Source organism: Doryrhamphus excisus, linkage group LG9, assembly GCF_037039965.1.
Source record: "Doryrhamphus excisus strain RoL-2023G ecotype Guam linkage group LG9, RoL_Dexc_Guam_v1.1, whole genome shotgun sequence".
Taxonomy (NCBI): domain Eukaryota; kingdom Metazoa; phylum Chordata; class Actinopteri; order Syngnathiformes; family Syngnathidae; genus Doryrhamphus; species Doryrhamphus excisus.
This window is the reverse complement of record NC_136365.1, coordinates 1,311,662-1,333,498: the sequence shown is the minus strand read 5'-3', so window position 1 is coordinate 1,333,498 and position 21,837 is coordinate 1,311,662. Positions and strand designations below refer to the sequence as shown.

The following is a 21,837-nucleotide window of genomic DNA, read 5'->3' as shown; positions in this document are numbered from 1 at the left end:
ACTGTGCTTTTAGAGGGATATGCACATTGTATGTGCATTTATATGTGGATGGAAACCTTGTGCTTTGTAAATTTTGCTAGCTGTTCCATAGACGGTCAGCATTGAGTGCATTTGTAGAAATATGTTAAGTTGAATCTGTGTATTTTTTCTAGGCACATTCTGTTGCAAAATTTATAGTGCGGATGTACGACATTCTGCCTACATGGTAGTACTCACCTTTTACATGTGGTCATTGAATTTTCTTTTGAAGTGCAGCATTGTCAACTGTTCACATCCCTGTGCTACCGAATATTCGGTGTCTCTTTTGTATAGGCATATTCAGTCAGAAGGTATTTTTTACAATGAAGTCATTTCATTAACATGATGTCTTGCCTATGCAACAGGATTCCAGGGTGAAGCTGTTGAGATTATGCCATGTTCAGGTGGTTTTGGGATTAACACCATTTCAACCATGATGTAATGGGGCGGAAAAAAGCTTTCAACACCCCCAAAAGGCACAATTCATCGTTCAGGTTTTTAAATAGCTGGGCAAGTGGTGAGCATTGTTTTGTGCAAATGATGGCTTATGCGTGTGTTTGTTGTGTTTTGAACTGTAACTTATGAATACCACCGCAGTACAATGGTACAGTATGTGTATGTCCATTATAATAACGGGAAATACAGCCACCGAGATCAGTGCTTTTAAACGCTGCAGCTGGTGAACGTCTGCTGACAGATGACCGAGATAACCGCTAAATGAGACAAATGTTATGTCCCCACATCAGAGTCCGTAAGAGGCCCATTGGTTTATTACGTGCTCCGTTTGTAGGCACATAATGCTAACATTCATTAAGTTACCAAAAAGACCATTTATGACACAAAAAGTTAATCTCCCCCCATTTGAACCACGTAAAACTGAATTATGAAAAACAAAATGTCTTTTTTGTCAAAAAGCTTCATTTATAAAAGATAAATACAATTTGTGCAAAATAGGAACTGCTCATCATATAAAGACTTGTTAATGCACTTAACTAGTGGTTCAGATAGAGCACAAGAAAGGAACTCAAGCAGAGTTTTTTTTTTGAGAAATTGCTGAAAAAAGTACTTCCTGGTCCGATGCTACACTATCTGCTTGCTTGCTCAAACACACACATGTATGCCTGTTGAATGTGTCTCTTACTCTCTGGAGAGGCAGCCTTGTAGAAATAGTTGCAATTGATTAGATGCACCTAATCATCCATCTTCTTCCTAGCTTCTTTTGTTGTTACAGAGGTACAATCTTTGGCAGGTGTCAAGTGCTCAGGAAGATGCAAAGCCACTGAGAGAGCTGCTTCAGATGCAGAAGATGTCAAGTGTCCAAGCTCCATGTTCCAGTGTGTATCGGGGCTGTTTAGTAATCAACAACTCCATCTTTGCTTTGAAATGTGACTTCCTGATCCTACAACTCATTCAAAGTCTTGAGAGCCTTGCTGTCATAGAAAAAGTTTCCACATCCTGCGTTGAGTGTGCCGTAAACAAGGTGTCTTTCAACCCTGCGGCTCTGTGCTGGTGCTTTGGTGGGGACCATCCTGCTCGCTGATGGTGTGCAGGAGGAGACACACCGGAGGGTGCAGTGAGGCGCTGCCTACGTGGTGAGGTGCCTGAGAGGACCCTGGCGCCACTCGCCTCTCCAGCCCGCCCAGTGCCTGCTCTTCTTCCACAGTGAAAGAGGACCGCTGAACACAACTGTCACAGAAGTCTCCGGCCTCCTCGTCATCTCCCTCGCGACCCAGGAGGCTGTCCAGCTCCCTCAACTCCTTACCTTCCTGGCTGCCTGCTCCACTACAGCCAATGCTCCCACGTGAGCCACACACACACACCTCAATCCCAGAGTCCCCTGTAAATCGTCGGCGTCTGCCATTAGGGAGTCGATCTTTGTCATCAGTCAGATCCTTCAGAAGAGGATCCTTGCAGTCGCTCCTTTTCTCGTCATGGTCCAGTTCCTCCCTATTGAGCCCCTCTGACAAAAATATCATGGCCGAGTCTTGTGCTGTCTGCGCTGGTTTGTTGTCAGCCTTGGGACTTAATTCTATAGTAGAAGGTCGTGGCTCTTCTAGACTGGGCCTGCTACACAGGCGCTCAGAGTCTGGAGGCACCGGGATAGGTTGAATGGCCGGACAGTGTCCATCATGCTGCTCAGAATGAGGCTGTGATGCTGCTGTGGATGGTCCTGTGTGTAAGGCACTGTAGGGTGGAGGTGGGGTAGGCGGCCGATTCACGACTTCTTCATAATCTGGCAGGAGGTAGCTTGGTAGAAACCCTTTAGAGAAAGATAACAAAAACAGTTTGATGAATAAAATAAGTAGACAGCCTGCACAGTCGTGGCATGCCAGTGTTGTTGGGCATGGCTATACAAATTTAACTAATTTGGTTGGATTCCGTAAAGACATGGCCAAAACATTGACATGGCCCAGCTCAGCCCCGGAAGCTGCAGTGGTACATGCTGGTCTAATGTCCTGCAAGGAGAGCGGCAAGGGTGCAAAGTAGGACACTCGTCGTGTTGTTCTATAATGGACACCAGCCAGACACCAACAGCAGCGAGCGTGCGAAAACAATACTTCCAGTCTCACGGACCATTCTGTGGGGACCGCACTACCTCGGGAGAAATTGCCAGCCAGGATTTGAGCCTCACTAGCTGGCTCCCTTGTACCCGCCGGTGTCTGCGTTTCCTGGGAAGCAACACCTTCATCTGCAGCAAGAACGCTGCCATGTAAGAGGTAGTAACGGTTTCTTTGGGCCACAGTGCTCATGTTTGAGTACATTCAAAACAGACACACCAGCACCATCTTATATTATTCTTTTCCGAGAGCCAAAAACATAAAAAAAGATAAAATTGTAAAATTAGTAAAATTGACTTTCACCATAATTACATGTCCAAAGTTCAAGAGGAATGTATTAAGACAAAGATAATTTCATATATGCAAATAACACTTCAAATAAAAGTAAAAAATATAATTAAATAAAATATAATCGTCATATTTGGAGATGTTGAAAATTGGCATATAAAATTGATAGTGCTAATTGGTACTACCTCGCGACATTGCAGTCCCAACATCGCTCCCTCACCTAATCACAGTTTTAAAAAAAATTTATTGTTTTGTGCTTGACCGCCGCCTATTATTAGTGAAAAAAATGTGATGTCGAAAGGTTCTGAATGAAGTCATTTTGGGGTCATTGTCAGGTTGGACTGCCGGGGATGGTTTAGCAACACTGGCATGCTACCAAACGTGTAATGTGGACTGTTCTGTTTGAAAACTGGGGCAGGCAAACAGAGACTGGGCTGAAACTGTGTGAAACCTGGGTGGACTCTTATTGCAAATTTCATGACTCCGCTCACTTATTCCCGCAACATAAGAATATATAGCTTGGAACCAACATATGAATAACTCTGCATTCTATACTTGACATAATCAGGATTATGAGGGCCCATGGCAAATTTACCTGAAATATGTCTGAGCTGATTATTGAGTATGAACAAAACACCTTTTGACCATTTTTGAGACACATAAGGTAAAACTCGAGGTGGGTGGATTGATTCAAATATCGTGTTATCAATACCAAGGTATAAGGGATTGATTACATACATTTTTTTCCACTCAAGGTCAGGTCTGGTGCCAATTATTAATAATAAACGAGGGATGAGTGTTTAGTCCACATCCAGCTCAAAGTTGTCTGGATAGCTCTACAATTCAACAAATGATTATTATGAATGAATTGAATGGAAGTAGGTCTTACTGAAGTAGAAGGGCACTGAGGGATAGTTGTGTGCTTCACGATAGGCAATGAGGTTGATCTCGTGCTGTCGCTGTTGTTGCTGCAATCTGTGTTTGGTGCGCCGATGGTGACACACACAGCAGCAGCTTAAAATGAAGATGATGGCCCACACCAACCAAAACCCTACAGTGAGAGAGATGATAGTGTGGTGAGTTTGACATATTTCATAGTCCATAGCAACAAAGCACCGATCCATTTAGCAGCTGCTTCTTAATATTATTTCTGGTAGAACCAGCCTAATACTGTATATAGTGGACCAATGCTACATCTTGACAAAATTGCCTATTTAGTAGTAGTAGTAACCTCTAAAACAGACTGCTCCGACAAGAAATATAGAATTCCTGAGTTTCAGTCACCACTGTGTTTTGTTTTTTTATAGCACTTCCTCAAAACAAGGACCAGCCTCAACCTAGAATGTTCAGACAATAAGGACCTGAGACGAGATGAGGAACTCATCTGAGCATTACACACACATGATTCAGTATCGATGCAGTATGACTGTCATTTTGAGAAGGTTTGGGAATGGAAAGCAAAGAAAGTTTACAAAAATGCACATTTCTCTTTGATGTGCATATTACAATGACCTGGAGGAATGACAATACTCACAGGCAAATTGTTGTTCTGATTTTTTTACTCTATAAAATAATTTGGTCCTGCTATTTTACCCCCCAAAAGTGAATGGACATTAAAATATCCAAAATAGAGCAGATGTGTAAGCGCACAAAAATATCACATTGAAACATTTTTTTCCCCAAAGAGTTATCAATACATGTTTGTACTCGGTACTTCTTCATTAGCATGAGGCCACTTATCTTCATGGGAACCTGATTGTGCCGAGTCTTAACAATCCTATCAATTTCATACTTGGCAAGATGGACGTGAAGATTACTTATCTTTATGCTCAGGAATAAATCTGCCTCACGTGGACAGCAAGAGTATGCAATCAAATCCTGTATATACGTGTATTAAGTGTGGGCTAGAAATAGCAGGATACTTACACCAGAGCTCATAGTAGTAACTGCAGCACTGAGATTCTCCACAGCAGTGACCCGACTCGCACATGTAGCTCTGGTTGTTGACACCTTCACAAAGCAGTAGGCTCTGCAACATAAGCAGAAAAATATGATTTAAAGCACAAGAAACATCTGAAAGCAAAAAAAAAAATCAGATAAATAAACTTCATTGCATTGTCAGGGCATTGAATCAATCTCAACTGGGATATTCAGGTTGTCTTAGGTCTACTCTGTCCTATCTAGTCTGACTTGTGATTGTCCCACCTGGTCATTGAGCATGAAATGATGAAGCCTGCTCAAGAGGCGGAACATCTAAGACAACCTAAATAGTCCATTTACAAAAAATACAATAAATGAGAATACTTTATTGCACATTTCAGCGTGCAGGTTATAGAAGCTACTAATATAAAAAATATATATTTTAAATCACTGAAAGGCTGCACGGTGTGGTGAGTGGTGGAGACCAGGGTTCGATTCCACCCTCGGACATCCCTGTGTGGAGTTTGCATGTTCTCCCCGTGCATGTGTGGGTTTTCTCCGGGTACTCCGGTTTCCTCCCACATTCCAAAAACATGCTAGGTTAATTGGCGACTCCAAATTGTCCATAGGTATGAATGTGAGTGTGAATGGTTGTTTGTCTATATATGCCCTGTGATTGGCTGGCCACCAGTCCAGGGTGTACCCCACTTCTCGCCCGAAGACAGCTGGGATAGGCTTCAGCACGCCTGAGACACTTGTGAGGATAAGCGGTAGAAAAATGAATTAATCACTGAATTCGGAATCCACTCGTAGTAAAAAAAAAAAAAACTACATCTAATAATAAAAATAACACAAAACTTAAGCCATGGTCGCCATCAGTATCAAATAAATAAATAAAAAAATCATCCAAGTCTTTCATACAAAAGCTAACAGAACAGTTGTACATGTCCATGGATATAAATGGAAACGTCTTATTTCACATAAGGCATATGTGCATATGTACAGTATGCACAAAAAAATAATTGAACCCTGCGTGTAGGGTATGCTGAGCACTGATCTATAATGAAAAAAATCCCACAAGGCAATATCACGTAGCAGGCGGCAGCCACTTATTCTTAGCTATGCGTGCGGAGTAAACAACTGCAAACCACTTGTGCTTGTAAGCTGTTGGAATTTCAGTGTTTATGATGCATATTGCGGCCATTTTTTAAAAATCTACTGGCCCCAAAAAAAACCTGAAAAGATTTTACTTTGACCCCGAATCAACATGGTTCCGGTCTAGTCTCAAACCACCAACATCTGACATTATAGGTGAGAACCCAGTAAACTACAGCTAAGCACATTGCTGACATTTGCCATTGACCTCAGTTTCATGAGATGATGTGAAAGTACACGAGCAGCACAAGAGTTTATCTAATCAATGATGACAGCAGCAAAAGACAAAGCACTACTACTGTAATCAAAATCTCATGTGAAAAAAGGATGGATTTTTCCAGGAGGATATTTTCTTTAAAAATTAGCTTAATGATTAGCTAGAGAAGTTAAGATCTGTACGAGGTAGGTCTCTATAAAAGCATACCAGCATAGGTCCAGAACTGAAAGGCATGATAATCCAGTGTGCAAAATCTCAGACTAGTCCCAGCACCTCATAGGTCACACTCGCACAAAAAAACAGCTCTCCAACATGCTGTATTGCCGCTTCCCCCTTCTTGCCTCACACACACCAACCCACCCCCACCCTAACACACACACACACAAGTCTAGGCCCAACAAGGATTGCTCTACGGAAATTTCCAAGCAGCAGCAGCAAGACCAATCCACACAACCCTCTTGATCAGCACCATCTCAACTGTTGAGATGAAGTGTGGCCACAGCCTCACACATGGTGGCGTTATCACATCCAAACACAGAAAAAAATATATATATATATATATATTTGGCATATTCCAAAATGATGCTTAATGTAGACAAATTGAAATCACTGAGTAATAAACACATAAAGTTCTGTCCCGAGGTGCCGGCTCAAATAACTTCAGCTGTTTTCACTGATCTGCTGGCTTTTCCCCAGCTTATGCTCAACTTGGCCGCCTGGGCTGCTTTTGCCACTTGATACGCATAACCGTACAGTTTGTTTGGGTCTTCAGCCTGTGCTCCATTGTGCTGGAGTGGGTTGGGATTTCACCAACAGTCTTTTTATACAAAAACAAGCCCTGCTGGACCACAAGAATGTGATGAAGCAAGTGACGTCAATTTAACATATAAACCTTAAAAAAGGTCAGTTTTGCGTTTACATACACCTGTGGTTACAGATGTGTACCTTTCACATTTGAACCAATACCGTATTGGTACTGTGACTCAACGGGACCAATTTCCGGTACTTTCGTCTGTGTTTATGAGGTAATAAATGCTAATTTACTAAGACATTTCTCTCTCTCTGTATACAAACTTTCACAAAACTATCAAAACTAACGGTTTGTATTGTAATGCCAAAGTTGTTTCAGATATTTTTTCAACACGAAAAGCCTTAATTACAACTCAAGCCCAGCCCTAAGCACACGTACAGTAATGTAAGGTAAATGCCTCAACACTGTTTTGTGTCAATCCTGCATCACTTGTATTTCAATATGTTTTGACTCACAATTTGACTGATAATACTAGACCATAGTGTACCACAAAACAGCTATCCTTTATTTATTAATTAATATATAGTGATTATCAAACCGATTGTGAGGGATGACCGTTGACCGTACTGTTATAGAAACTCCAAATGAAAGGGAAAAACTAATTAACACCCACAGGTCAATAACTTCATTTTATTAACCGGAGTTTCCGAAGACCTCCACTCTGGTCAGATTTTTCAGTCATGGCCAATTACGGAAATTAGATGACGTCCGCCCCGCAACCCATAGCCACAGGTACCATGCAATCCTGTGGGAAACAATGTAATCTTAGGGAAAACACTGCACATATGCACGTTGAAAGACATCCCCAAAATGAAACAATTATGTAAATTATATATTTTACATTACCTGTGACATAGGGAGAAAACTATCTGGATAAGCTGGATTCCACTGTCACCCATTCAAACAAGCAACATCGTACTTTGTGTGCATCCAAGATATAATTGCTGTATTATTAAACTCCTTAAGCCCTCGGAATTAATAGCTGCTGAAAACGAGGAGACACCAAGAACAGTCCCAACTTCCCTGTCATGGAATACTGTTCCTTAATGAAAGTGGCTATAGTTATTAGTTCATTCCTGGCTACACAATCATAGTTGATCCACTTAGTAAAAGCCCTTTTTTATTATGCTGTATGAAAGGTACTCTTTCATAGTCATGAAGGTTATTTGCAACACTCAACACTGCCGGTGAATCAACAATACACACCACCCAAAAAATACCTGGCAACGTAAACTCAGAAAGCTCTTTAAACCACAATAATACTGCTACAGTTAAAACCTAACAGCGTAAAACTGATAATTGTCATCTTTATAAAGGATATTTGATGGCTACTTTGTTTTTAATAGCAACTAATGAGCTACCTGGCAACAATTTAAAATCATAACTTAAGATACAACCACCGAACATGGACACATATTAGCTTAAACATCTACATGCAACAACTACACATATTAGCTTGATCAGCTACTAGCTAACAAACAAAAAAACAAAAGTTTTTTTTTACTATTTTCTTGTCAATAAACACATTACAGAGCTGTAATTATAATGTATTTTTGCTCAATGGCATTGGACGACCAACCAATTAACTAAGCAACTAATTTACTATAAACATTTGCAATTAAAGTGACTGGTGTAACACACTGATTCATTCCAGCTCCAAACACACACACCGTCTCTTTAATTGTCATTGTTCAAACCCAACAAAGGAACCTGACAAGCTAATAATCAACAAGCGCCATAGTTGCTCACTGAGGCCTTGTCCACAAAAACATTTTCTTCAACGCAAATTTTCCCGCAACCTGGTTTTAAAAAGTTTGTCCCCACTTTCACTGGCTGTCATGCGTACTTTGAAGCCTGAATAATCAACCACAGATGACATGATCACACAAGTTCAAGCTGGGTGACTATTTTTTTTTTGCATTTGCGTGTGGATGAAATGTCAAGACACATGCAAAAATATGTATTTTTAAAATATTCATATTTGTGTGAACATGACCTGAGTTGACTCTCAGGAAAACACCTCTCCCAGCATTTCGATGATTGCACAAGCTCCTCCCAGATGAAGCGCTATAAAAGGATCAAGCGATGTTGGAGGTGACACATACCCCTTTTCCACCGCAGCGAACTTTGGTGCTGGAGCAGATTTAGTTCAAAGCTGGAGTTGAACCAGTCTTGACCTTGAAGGGGCTCGACAGCACATTTCATTTTCCATTGTCCTGGGAAGTTGTGTCATTAAGGGCTACGCCTCCAATCGGGAAATAATAGAGACAAGCATGAATAATGTATATTTTGTCAAACATCCGGATGACAAGCATGGACCCCTCTGACTCAGAATTTGACAAATTACCACGAAATCAATAATAAAAATATACTACAGCTATTATTTTGTGTAATATTAAAGTAAAGATTCATTATATGCAAGACTACAGTATTTATTCTTGAACATTACCATAAAGCAGTGACCAAACACAGCTCTATCACAGAGATGAAACACCGCTCTCCAAAAATACAATACGCAACTCTATGCTAGAAATAACCATAACAAAAATTATCTAAATACATGTGATACATGTGTAGATTAAAGAAATAACCCTTCATGGTGTTTCTGTTTATATTGTGTATGTGGTGGAAACACATTCCTTCATAACAAATAGCGATTTAATATTAAGAAATTTCAATGTTAATAATCCTCCATATCTTTCACTGCACTGTTTGATGGACGCTGTGGTCGGCGGTACAAAGTATTTTCATACATTTATGTAATAGGAACAAGGCCCTGTCCACATACACTGTGAACAGACGAGCGGACGGAACCACATGACACACCAAAACACTGAAGAAGAAAGAACGTATGTGCATAACTCCGTCATATTCTGGAAGCCATTTTCAAAAAATACAATTTCAGGTCACACAAAATGTTGTTCCCGTGTGGATGAGAGGCTGAAACAATACTGACAAGCTGTTTAAAATACTGCAAAGGGTCCAGCACTCAGCCCAGCAAGCCTTGCTCCAGCCAAAGTTGAACCATAAAATACGGCACCAGTTCAGCACCCCTGCGGAACCATGATCACGGAAAACCAAACCTACCCTGAACCAGTCACGGTGGGAAAGAGATCATTGTGATTACACAGGAGCACAGTCCAGGCTTATGGTTATCATGGCTATCTTTTATCATGTGACAGCAGTAGACTACAAAAGCATAGACATTGATTTCAAGTTGGTTGGTTTCATTCTCTTGTTCCTTATCACTGCCACAAACAGCGGAATCAGTTACAAGGAACAGCTGTAAGATTTGAAGGTGATAAGGGTTTATGTTACACAATACGCACACAGATATGGAACATGACAGCCCCTTCACGTGTATGCTTTCTGAACAGTAGATCAGAGGACTGGTTTCAAATAGGAGTTAGTAAAAGTTGACATATCCGACTGGGGTGACTAATAATAGTGGTGCATCTGATAAAATGACTGAAAAAATGCAGTTGATGCTGTCATGGAATGGAATGGCCTTTATTCATGTACCGCTAACAGATGAGGTCAAATGTCAAGTACCACGGAAAACATCCTGAGATATGCTTCGTGACTACCGGCAAAAAGCTGTCAAGTTTAAATGCACAAACACCCAACTGCCAGAATATACACTGTTTCATAATTAGGCTGCTTGTGCATATGATTATAAATAAATATGAATACTGCACGCAATACAACTGGTGACAAGAAAAGATAATTTCTAGTAAATACATTCCCAATAAGAGTGTTCATCTTTGAAGAAAATGGAAATACTTCAGAGAAATTACTCACATGATAGTGAAATTCAACTAGGCCTTTTTTTAATCACACTCCAGTGATACTTGGATCAATACGTTCCATGTTTGGTACATACACTAGCCATTGTAACTCTGTCCACTAACTATGACTTATAAAACACTTTGGGGATTAGAAATGATCAAACATTTAATCCACAATTTATGTTATACAACTAATATACACAGACTAAAAATAGACTGCACTATTGTATTAATAACAAGCTAATCTAATAAGAAAAATCATCCCTGACTATGAGCAACTTTAGCAACAGGTTGGCGTGTAGGTACTCAAAAATAAAAGGTTTATGCAACTTTCTTGCGGTGAAAAGCTAGAAAAAATAACAAAACAAAACACAAAAGCGAGGCCCCGAGTCCTCGAGGCTTCCTGTACTTTGGCTGTGCTAGGTGAGTTAGCTAGCGCTCCTATCGATCATATATTCTTCTTTCCTGACAGGACAACGCGTCTTAAAGTTAGCTAATAATTGACATCAATATATAGTTGTATGTTCGAAACACAACGACAGCTGGCTTGATGTTTGATGAAGAAGTGAATGTTTACCATGACAGTATGCTAAGTTAGCCAGGTAATAGCAGCTAGCAAGCTAGCATCCCTGTCAGAGAAAAGCTTGTTTACGGCAACTTACCCTGTCCGCTGTGGGGGCTGAAGGGGTGACAGAGGCAGCATTGTGCAAAAATAATCCCATTTTAAGAGCCACGCACACCCCTCTCATTCCTCAAAAAAAAAGTTTTCACGACTATGACAAAAACATGCAACCGCTGTAGTTCACATCCGAATACCCTCCACTACTTCTCGGGCCCTGGCACGCTGAGAGGCCGCTGCATGTGCCGCCTCTCCAGCATCGTGGACCCGTAAATAAGGCGAGGAGCGGAGAGAGCAACTCTTCTTCTTACAGCTGTTACACAATTTGCAGCTCTTGCGTGAGGGCTTGGCTTGAGTCTGCTGGGTGTGGCGTGGTCACATCGACCCGATCCATGTGCACAACGTGAAGGGCGTTCAGCTGCGTGGATGGCTACTCGGTTAACGGAGTCGGCCGCCATTGGATAGCTGGGTGAAGGTTAACCAATCACTGATGAATGCGTCTGTTCCCAGAGGCGTCACTACAATTGTAAGCAACCCCCCCCCCCCAAAAAAAAAGACATGCACAGGATGTGACGACCGAAAGCACAAAATTTCACAAACAGCTAAAAAAGACAGATAAATGATTTCAATTATTTTTATTACAGTTCATAAAACATTTGCACAATGCCAATATATTTACAGCATTAACAGCATTTACAGGGAAAAAACATACTGCTATAGTGCCATATACATATATACTAAGCGAATGGCAAATGCTGATGAAATGATCTGCTCCAGTTGTTTATTGTGCATGGTGTGTTGCTTAAAGACATGAAAGACTTAGTAAATAAGTAAGTAAGCTTTATTTGTAAAGCGCTTCACAACATAAAAACATCATGCACATATAACACATACATTCAACAAATATGAGTTTGAACTCTGAATACCAGACGATGAAGTGTATGGTGGAAGCCAGTGAAGGTCAAAACTAGACACTGAGGATGCCAGAAGAGTATGAAGTAGCCATCCCTGTTAAACCCTTCGAGTAGAGTGACTTTATTGAAAACACTACCTCTCTGGACAACTTGACCGCCTATCCTTATCGTGGATATGTTGCTGAGGCGGACGGTCGGAAGGCATTTGTGGAATTGCTGAAATGGATGCTGCACCTTGATGGAAATCATCAGGCCATGTTGCAGTCATTCATTGCCATGACTACGCCAACCAGAGCAGACACCATTAGGGTATCACTCACATCATGATGGGCAATAAGCTAGTGGAAGCCACAAAGACAGACGCCCGGTGCTCTGATCAGGACAGACTTGCCAAATTTACTAAACCTGTGCAGAGCAGAACAATCTTGAAGGGGCTTAACCAACATACTTTTTCTCCTTCGAGACTTCCAACAGATCTCCAACCATCTCCATCATCCGTCTACCAATATAATCACAAACCCTCCATCTCACATGGCCAAACCATCGCAGTGTGCCTTCTCCGACCTTATCCCTCAGACATCTAAACTAAGCTGTTCCTCTAATCTTCTCTTTTCTAACCTTGTCAATACTCTAAGCATCTTCAGCGTTGCCATCTCCAGACTAAGGTCATCGGAAAATAAAGCTTTTCAAATGAACACCTGTCACCCTCGACAAACACACTGCTGAACATGTAAGTGCGGTTCTCTAAGCCCAAACAATACCTGTGTCACATCACAACTTGAATGCACTTCAGACAAGTCAAGGGGGTTCAGGAAAGGCTGTTGCCTGGCAACAGCAGCAGTAATGTGTTTGACAAGCATCACAACCCTCAAACGGTCAAGGGGTTAATTAGCGGACAGCCATGGTGAAATCCCAATGAGGGACATCACTTTTACCCATTCACATCATTACCCTGTGAAGAAACCAGAGTACCCAGAGAAAACCCCACATGCAAACCCCACACACAGATGCTCAAACGGAGATTCCTGATCTCCTGACTGCGTGGCCAACATGCTAACCACTAGATCACCGGGCGGCATAAACATGTCATTCAAATCAAGAAAAACGAACCCTTTGGGCATACGTGTACTCTAATGTACTGTACGCCACTTTTCAGCGTACTGATCTGTCAAAGCAATTAGAAAAGTCAATGAGAGTTGTTTTGCACCACATTGTCCTTGGTTTGAATATTGTATTGTAAACTTTGATCAACAGAACACTTACGGTTTAATAGATTTTATTAGTGACAGGTTCCATGATTTAAGAGTCATTCTAACAGCTGAGTAAAATAATGTGCAAATAAAAGCGGTATACGTGCATGTTGATTAAGCTACAATAATGTCAACATTCTAGTCAGTCTGGTGTGAAGAGAGTTAAAAATGTCTTCAATTAAAAAGCGCAAAGCATTGTCATTGCAAAACCATCACCAGTCCCTTTCACAAGGCTGTCTGTATGGTATCCCCAAAAGGCTAAAAACATCGTTCTCTGTAAGTGTAGGGAGAGGAGTGCCGGCATGCACCTTGGTGCTACCTTGACGTACTACACTTTTATTAAGTGAATGCTCTGACAAGCTCATATTTTTTGTTTTGGCCATGGCCCTCATGGAGCGGTTAAAGTGAGCAGAACCTGTAAAATACATGAGAGCACAGGCAAACTCCTTGTAGGGGACCACAATGATGTCCAGCCTGCGATGGCGGTGTTGTGGTCCTGGCAGACGACACACGCCCATGTATTTCTTCTGATCTCCATTCTCCTCGTGGCTCACCAGGTCATCTGTCAAAAAGCCTAGGCGGAATTTTTTATTTTTTTTTTACATGATTTCAGTGGATTTGGTTGGATGAGAAAACGTGCTACTTGACAAATGTGACAGAGCTTACCACTGTCATGGAGGCTCTGAAGCACTTTACTGAAAACACCCCTGTGGGATTTTCCATCAGGGTGTGATATTAGAACATCAACATCTCCACATGTGGTCTTTCCTCTGCGGTAGGAGCCACATGCCATTGCTATGAGGCCGGAATCTATTGCTAGGGCAGCATCCCTTACCTGAGCGTAGACATAATATACAAAAAAAGAGAAACTATAGTTACTGCATCTATTTGGACAAAAGTGATAAAATACATAGCAGTGAGGTTTACAACATTCCGTATTACTTGTTGTGGTTACAAATGTTCTAAATGTATTAAAAACATAATTTTGGTCCAAATATGTAAAACTTTGACATGGATTCAAGCTGGTGAGAGCTTCCTTTTTTCAGACTTGCTTCCTCCAGCATTTTGGGTGTCTGAATGCTAATCGTCTGGGACAAAAAATGAAACATACCACTTTTTCAATGGCTGCAGCTTCTTCCCTGGGCATTCTGTCCAGAAAGTCTTCATAGTGCTTGAGTCCTATTTTCTGAGTGTTACTCAAGTGGGCCTTTGTGCGGATGTCCTCCAAAGTGCGGAATCCCTAACAAATTGAAAACACATAAAACATGAAACAAGCATTTCCTTCCGTGAGTCAAACATAAGTTCTAAATTGGATTGCCAAATTGCCAGTCTTGTGCATGACGGATAATCCGTTCTTGCTTCTCACTCCTTGTCATCTGGAATAAGCTCCAGCCCGCAATGAACCCGAACAAGATTAGATGTATTGTCTTTTCCCACCTGTCACCTTCAGAAATTTTCTCACATCTCTGCCATTGTCGAACAACTGGTCGTACAGAGAACTCATTCAGGAGTTTGTGAACTGGAGCCCATGTAACCTCCACCACCTCCTCATAAATGCCAGCAAGACCAAGGAGCTGGTTGTGGACCAATGAACTTCCAGGGAAGGGACATTGAGATGATGACATCTTATAAGTACCAGAAGCTAGACTGGACTACAACACTCATTACTGCACTTTACAAAAAAGGTCAGAGCCAACAGTATCTGCTCAGGAGGCTGCGGTCTTTGGCGGTTCAGGGGGCAGTCCTGAAGACCTTTTATGACTCAGTGATGGCCTCCGCCATCTTTGATGGTGTGGTCTGCTAGAGGAGGAAGAGGCTGGACAAGCTGATCAAGAAGGCCAGCTCTGTCCTTGGGTGTCCTCTGGAACAGGTGGAAGAGGTGGGCAAGTGGAGGATGATGGCCAAACTGTCTTCCATGAGGAAGTCTTGCACCCCCACCAACACACATTCATTGCACTAAAAAGCTCTTTTAATGACAGGATGATACATCCAAAGTGTGTGAAGGAGATATTGCAGGTCTTTCCTTCCTGCAGCTGTCAGACTATACAATAAAAACAGCTCCAAACATTCTGTTCAATAACCGTGCAAGACTCCTATGCCTATATATAGTGGCCATAATTTCTGATTTGTATTACCCTGTTTTTTGCACTTCATCTGCCCCTGTGTGCCTCGTACTATACTCTTGTGTGCTAGTGTACTGTAAACCTGAAATTTCCCCTTGTGGGACTAATACAGGCATAACTTATCTTAAAACACATTTTACCTGCTGATACCACAGTTGTGCCGTCTTTGCTCCTGCACCCCAAATGTTTGTGAAAAGCTCCAATACCGGCACAGCATCCCCAATGTGATCTAACTTGCGCAGATGACCGCTTTCCATAATTTCATCTATTTTGTCGGCCATGCGCTTGCCAATCCCTGGGATAAGACATGCCTCCTGAAACATAAGAAAAGGAAGAAATGGTTACTGATAAACCTGTGACACCGATCCACTGCATCTGCATTGGATTACCTGATATGATGTCACCGTCTTGTGGTAGCTCTTCAATGCATTAATAGCTTTGGAGTAGCCCAGCGCCCTCCACTTGTCTCCCTGGTGTGTGTAGGCCTTGGCCAGCAGCTCCAGTTTGTCTGTGATGTGTTTGTTGAAGTTATTATTCTTGGATTGAGAAGACTGTGCACAGACCCACTTCCCCGAGACCGCCGTATGAGTGGCAGTGTCTCGACCAGGATCAATGCTGGGCCCGGGAATCTCATCTTTGGGGTGCTGGCCAGTGATGAGAGCTTCAAGGTGACTCTGAGAGACAGCGTCGTCTTCTCCTCGTACATCGTCTTTGCAGTCTTCTCCACTCTGAAAACAGATGACAATATTATAAGGTGACGCTGATATGGTTTCCAACCTTACTGAGCCAAGGCACATATTTTACATTAGAACATGTCAATTGCATTCTGTCATCTCATGGAACAGCATTTCATTGTTGGGTGGCAATGTCCTGACCAACAAGTAAAATTGGATAATTTTCCACCTGATGATTGGGAATGATTGACCTTGAGACTTATAAATTTAATTAATGATATCAACAATAATATGTCTTTTCTACAAATGTAACAGCCACCAACCGTGTCTATTTTCTCCTCTTCCTTGTTTTGATCGCACTCTTCAGCATTTTCAGTTGTGGTTTTGTCAGTCAACAAATCTGTATTTTCTTGTGGAGTACCAAGATCCCTAAAAATAGAGAAGCAACAATAGCAAAAGGCAATCATAGACACACAATAACACATAGAGGGCATCTTAGATGGCTCTCTACAACATTGAAAACAACTGTACTACAAGTACAAGTGTTTTTGCAGATAAACAATATTATTGTCAACGTTATTTTGAGACCATTTTTACATTCATGTCATTTACCTCTTTGGTAAAACAATGCTGTAGCTCGATTCATCCAAGAGTTGTTTCTCACTGATACAGCCGCTTAACCAACTGCATTTCACTAGATGGACTCCAGAGGGCATTAAATCCACCTTGAGGAGGCGCAGAGCTCTGTCACATTCCATGGTGTCATCAACAACGACATGAGTGACACCTGCACACAAAGACCTCTCTGTCTGGCCTCCATTCTGCTGAATATGCCTTTGGAAGATTTGGCATCTTGCATTTCCGATTCCAGCAGGTAGGATGTAGATTGAGGTGTTTCTAAATGTATTTCCTAAGAAGAAAGAAAAGGACAGAAAATAAACATTATCATTAACAACACCACCAGGCCTTTATGTATGTATGTTTATGTACTGTACCTTTATTATTCCTAGCACTACCTTATTCTTTCATTACTTAAATTATATGTACAGTAAACAAGCAAATACAATACCAACCTGTCACATCAACTCCATCAGGTTTCTTCTTTACAGGAGGAGAATCCTTTTCCTGAGAAACTCGGGCCCTTTTAACTTTGGGGAAAGCTTTCATAATCCCATGACAAGGTTCCATTTTCCAAGTTAGAGGGGCGAGCCAGTGGCCTAGCAATTGGAGATGAATTACTGAATTATACTTGTACACGAACTATGTATCCCAAACATCTTTAGCATGCAACGCTTTCCATCCATCTATTTTCTATGCCGCTTGTCGTCACTTTGGTCACGGGGGCGTGCTGGAGCCTATCCCAGCTGACCTTTGGGACAATGGTAGCCAGCCAATCACAGGGCACATATAGACAAACAACCATCCGAACTCACATTCATACTGATGGGCAATTTAGAATCTCCAATTCATGCTTTCATACAAGAAAAATACTACTACTCGATACTTTTGTCATCATTCCATTTTACATGTGGGCTGCCATTCGCCCTTTCGTTGATAAGAAGTGTTCTGAAAATCAAACTTTGTAGGAATATTGTCATGTTTGTAGACCGCAGTAGTTTGCCTACGTATATTAAAAGTACAATTAGGTTACAATCTATCCGCATTGACCAACAACGTCAACGTTGCTGTTACAGACAAAACCCGTTGTAACCAGATTTTCACTCTATACATTCCTTATGACAAACCAACGCATACGCGTATAACGAAACGTAAACATAGTAGCCACTTTAACAGTTATTTTGCGATACTTTGTTTCTTACCCCCTTCCAAACCGAACCATACAGGAGCCGAAACGACCGGAAATCATCGATGCGGAAGAAAAGCACTATCAATCACTTCCGGGTCTTGTCGTTTTTTTTAAAAAAAGATAATTGCTAATACTTTGCACAATAATGCCCAAGTATACAATATTATCCAGCCTAATTTTCACATAATTTTAAATAATTACATTTATTTAACGTATATAGCACAGCGGTGCATTCTTTTCTCTTCAGAACCATTTCGCTTAAGCATTGTCAACAGGATAGGGGCTAGATCATGTTTACGATTCTTTGCTTTCGTTTCTTTTCGAACATTATGCTGGGCCAAACAGCGTCACATGACGTGGGTTGGCACTGCGATATAAAAGATACATTTCTACAAGCTATGTGAACTACAACGATTTGAAAAATGTAATATAATTTTCGCGTGTCTGTTTCACAAGTGGAGCCTTCCTTAGTTCACTTCCTGTCCGTCGCCGTGGTTACGATTTGATTCCGGAAGTGGCTTCGCACAACACAAAAACATGTCTGTGCAAAGCTGGGTCGACATCCTAAAATCATCCAAGAAAACTGCTTTGATTCACGATGGTAAGTACAATGAAGTGAAACAGAGTTTTTGTAGCTCCGTAATTGGGATTTACCTTTATTCGGTTGATGAGAGATATTGTATTTAACTTACTCCCACCGATTCCCAATGTTAGCAGACATAACCGTGAAAAGGTGGGACATCAACCCCTGTTGGTATATCATATGTTGTAGTAAGAGAGTATAGTATAAAGTAAACAAGAACCACTCAAAATATTGAAATGGGTAGACAATACATGACTTCTAAACAGCTGTTTACTAGTCAAAGCTGACAAGTACGTAAGTAAGTAAAATAAACAAAATAGAACTACTCAAACAAGCGCAGCCCACTGTGTGTACATTATGTATTATAAATACTTGTGTATCAATACTGTGCAATCATATAAACGTAAAAGTTTAAACGAAATTTGTAAACAGGTAATACATGCTTGCTCACTAATATTTACATTTAAAGCTGAAAAAAACAAACAACAGAGTACAAATATACAAGCCTAACTTTAATAACTTTTTAACAAAGTATAGTATAAGTATACAACACACAGACGTTTGCACACATATACTATTTGTGAACAAATACTACACTGTAAGTCTGATGGGTGAATAAATTTAGTGGTACCCAGTACTAAAATGACTATGTTAAGTTGATTCCAACCTTATTGTTTTCTTATTCCAAACCTCAGGAAAACGGAAAATTCACTACCTTTTTACGGATGGAAAAGAAATGGCGGAAGAGTATGACTTGAGAACCGATGAACTGCTTGGTAAGTTGTGGGTAGCACCTTTATTTTCTATAAGAGATCATGTATTTTATGGTACTTTTGGTGTTTTGCAGTACGAAAGTGGCGGCACAGAAGCACACTTGGAGCACAGGGCCAATGGCAGGAAGAAGTTGGAGAGCCACGTGCAAGTCCTGACACCTGTTTGGATGCTGAGCTGATAAAAGAGAACTGTGCCAATGTAGGTTTTTTTTTTAATATCTCCATGGCTTAGAGTCCAACGCTAATAGTTGGGTACATATAACTTTACACAAACACACACATATAAATTACATATGTGTATTATATATATGCACATTTGCACACACTGATTCTCCTTTCGTGTCCACAGCCTGTCTTCATGCGGAGAGATACAAAGACCAGTTTTCAGTGGAGAATCCGGAACCTTCCCCACCCAAAAGACGTCTTTGATGTTTCAGTGCAGCCATCTGAGAGGTGTATTGTCGTCAAAACGTCAAATAAAAAGTAATTTTTTACTTTACTATTTGCTTCACCTGAATTGAATTGGAAAATGGCATCAGAGCTGCATGAATGTTGTAATGACGCTGTCTTTCCTATAGATGGCACTGTTTGCTCTACATTTGTCTATAGGTAAGCCTCTCTGCTCTTTGTTCTACCAGGTATTACAAGAAGTTTGGTATTCCTGATCTGGATCGGAGTCACCTTCCATTTGACAGCTCTGCTTTAAGCTTCACTCATGCCAATAACACGCTAATAGTGAGCGTAAGTGGACACAAAATTCTTTGTTATCCGGTAGAGACGGTACTTCTCTTGAGGGAAGATGGAGTTTGTAATGGTCATCTTTCTCTTTCTGTTTGGTACCTGTCTTCTCCTTTGGACAAGAAGAGAAGTCTTACTCTGTGTGAGCTCTGATTATGTCTACTGAACTGGTCTTGTCATTTTGGTTTTATACCAAAAAAGGACTTATTTCTGTATCTCAGAAGATGGTTGTCCAACAGGTGTAACTTGCCACAGTAGAACTCCACGGCTGTTTTCTATTGCATCAATATATTCAGTTGATTAATTAGATCAGGGGTTCTCAAGCTGCGGTTCACAAACTTGGTCATCATTTTTGCAGTAAGTTTGCAATGAAGTTATGGTGTTGCATTAAAAAGTGCATAATTAAAGTGCAACTATAGAAGAGAGGATGACAGTTGCATGGGGTTTAGTTTTATGTAGCACTGTGCTCCTAGTAAAAAAAACAAAAAACAAAACCCTGATAAGCATTCATTAGCACTGATTAATCTTTATGATGGCCAACATTTTTGTTTCCTTGTGAGGAAGGCTTTTGGTTTGGTTTGTTTGTGTCCCAATTACGCATGTAATGTGATACCTAATTTTAATTCCGCTATACTAATGTTTCACAAATTATAGCCAAAGTTATATTAAGTCATCTTTATCTTGTTTTGGAGAAAGAAAAAATGAAAGTGTAGAAATTTTACTTATTATTGTTTATTTTTTGTCTTTTTTTTTTTAGTACAAGAAACCCAAAGAGATTTTAACCCTTGAGCAGAATCTGATGAAGGAACTGAAGAAGCTGAAGGGAACCGGCGAAGGGGACGTTGACTGCAAAACTCAGTGAATTATGACTACGGCAGCCTGGAGTCAAGACGAATCTCTTGATCAAAATGTTTAGACCAGTTGAAAAGTTGTATATGTACATGTATATTTTCTTCTATGTAGTCTGGAACTCATGACCATTTTTGTTAATTCTCCGCACCCATTCCCAAATGTTCCCAATTGGATTTAGATCAGGGGAACACGCAGGGCAGCGGTCTAAACGAGTGACGTTATTCCTCTGGAATTAGTCCTATGTCAGGCGGGAATGCAGCGCTGTCCTGTTGAAAAACCCAATCCTTACCACACAGCCGAGGGCCTTGAGTCATCAGAGATGCCCCCTTGCAACATCTCTGTGTAGCCATTTGCCCGTTTGACGCCCCTGCACAACATGACGCTCCATTGTTCCATTGAAGAAGTAAGCACCCCCAGATCCACTGTGCCGTGTGGAAGTATTTGGGATCACCTTGTCATGCCAGTAACATTGGAAGCCAAGATGACCATTTTTTTCAACTTTCAGTGTCCCATGTTTGGTCCACTCATGTAAATTCCAAAGGTCAATTCTGTGTCTGATTGACAGTTTATTGGACTGCAAGGATTTTCCGCTGTATTTACAAAAAGTGAGGGCCGGTGACATTTTTTTGGGTGTTCCACTTGACTTTTTTTTGTTCCATAACCCTCAGGATCTAAGACAGGGGTCTCAAACACGTGGCCCGCAGGACACTAGTTTGAGGCCCCCACCTTGATATGAAAGTTTAATATGC

At 41.0% G+C, this 21,837-nt stretch overlaps 3 protein-coding genes across 5 annotated transcripts; 1 reads left to right on the top strand and 2 right to left on the bottom strand.

Annotated features, from left to right (window-relative positions):
• Nucleotides 1-237: 237 nt before the first annotated feature.
• Nucleotides 238-11,815, bottom strand: wbp1lb (WW domain binding protein 1-like b). Its single transcript, XM_058091706.2, has 4 exons — nt 11,418-11,815; nt 4,791-4,893; nt 3,754-3,915; nt 238-2,278 (listed from the first exon to the last, which is right to left on the bottom strand). The coding sequence occupies exons 1-4, from the start codon at nt 11,502-11,504 to the stop codon at nt 1,506-1,508; spliced, it is 1,125 nt and encodes a 374-aa protein (XP_057947689.2). The 5' UTR covers nt 11,505-11,815; the 3' UTR covers nt 238-1,505.
• Nucleotides 11,816-13,547: 1,732 nt separating this feature from the next.
• Nucleotides 13,548-18,229, bottom strand: poll (polymerase (DNA directed), lambda). 2 transcript variants are annotated; one of them, XM_058091705.2, is made up of 9 exons: nt 18,156-18,229; nt 17,409-17,552; nt 16,948-17,245; nt 16,659-16,764; nt 16,051-16,389; nt 15,802-15,975; nt 14,650-14,778; nt 14,205-14,373; nt 13,548-14,112 (listed from the first exon to the last, which is right to left on the bottom strand). In XM_058091705.2, exons 2-9 carry the CDS (start codon nt 17,521-17,523, stop codon nt 13,751-13,753), a joined length of 1,692 nt encoding a protein of 563 aa, XP_057947688.2. In that variant the 5' UTR covers nt 17,524-17,552; nt 18,156-18,229; the 3' UTR covers nt 13,548-13,750. The 2 variants fall into 2 exon arrangements, with proteins under 2 accessions (XP_057947688.2, XP_078649284.1); XM_078793158.1 differs by lacking the exon at nt 18,156-18,229 and having other exon boundaries at nt 16,948-17,060; nt 17,137-17,245.
• Nucleotides 18,230-18,270: 41 nt separating this feature from the next.
• On the top strand, nt 18,271-21,119 carry dpcd (deleted in primary ciliary dyskinesia homolog (mouse)). 2 transcript variants are annotated; one of them, XM_078793762.1, is made up of 6 exons: nt 18,271-18,566; nt 19,421-19,501; nt 19,573-19,697; nt 19,848-19,981; nt 20,137-20,239; nt 20,994-21,119. In XM_078793762.1, the coding sequence occupies exons 2-6, from the start codon at nt 19,462-19,464 to the stop codon at nt 21,096-21,098; spliced, it is 507 nt and encodes a 168-aa protein (XP_078649888.1). In that variant the 5' UTR covers nt 18,271-18,566; nt 19,421-19,461; the 3' UTR covers nt 21,099-21,119. The 2 variants fall into 2 exon arrangements, with proteins under 2 accessions (XP_078649888.1, XP_078649887.1); XM_078793761.1 differs by lacking the exon at nt 18,271-18,566 and adding an exon at nt 18,581-18,743.
• The last annotated feature ends 718 nt before the right edge of the window (nt 21,120-21,837 follow it).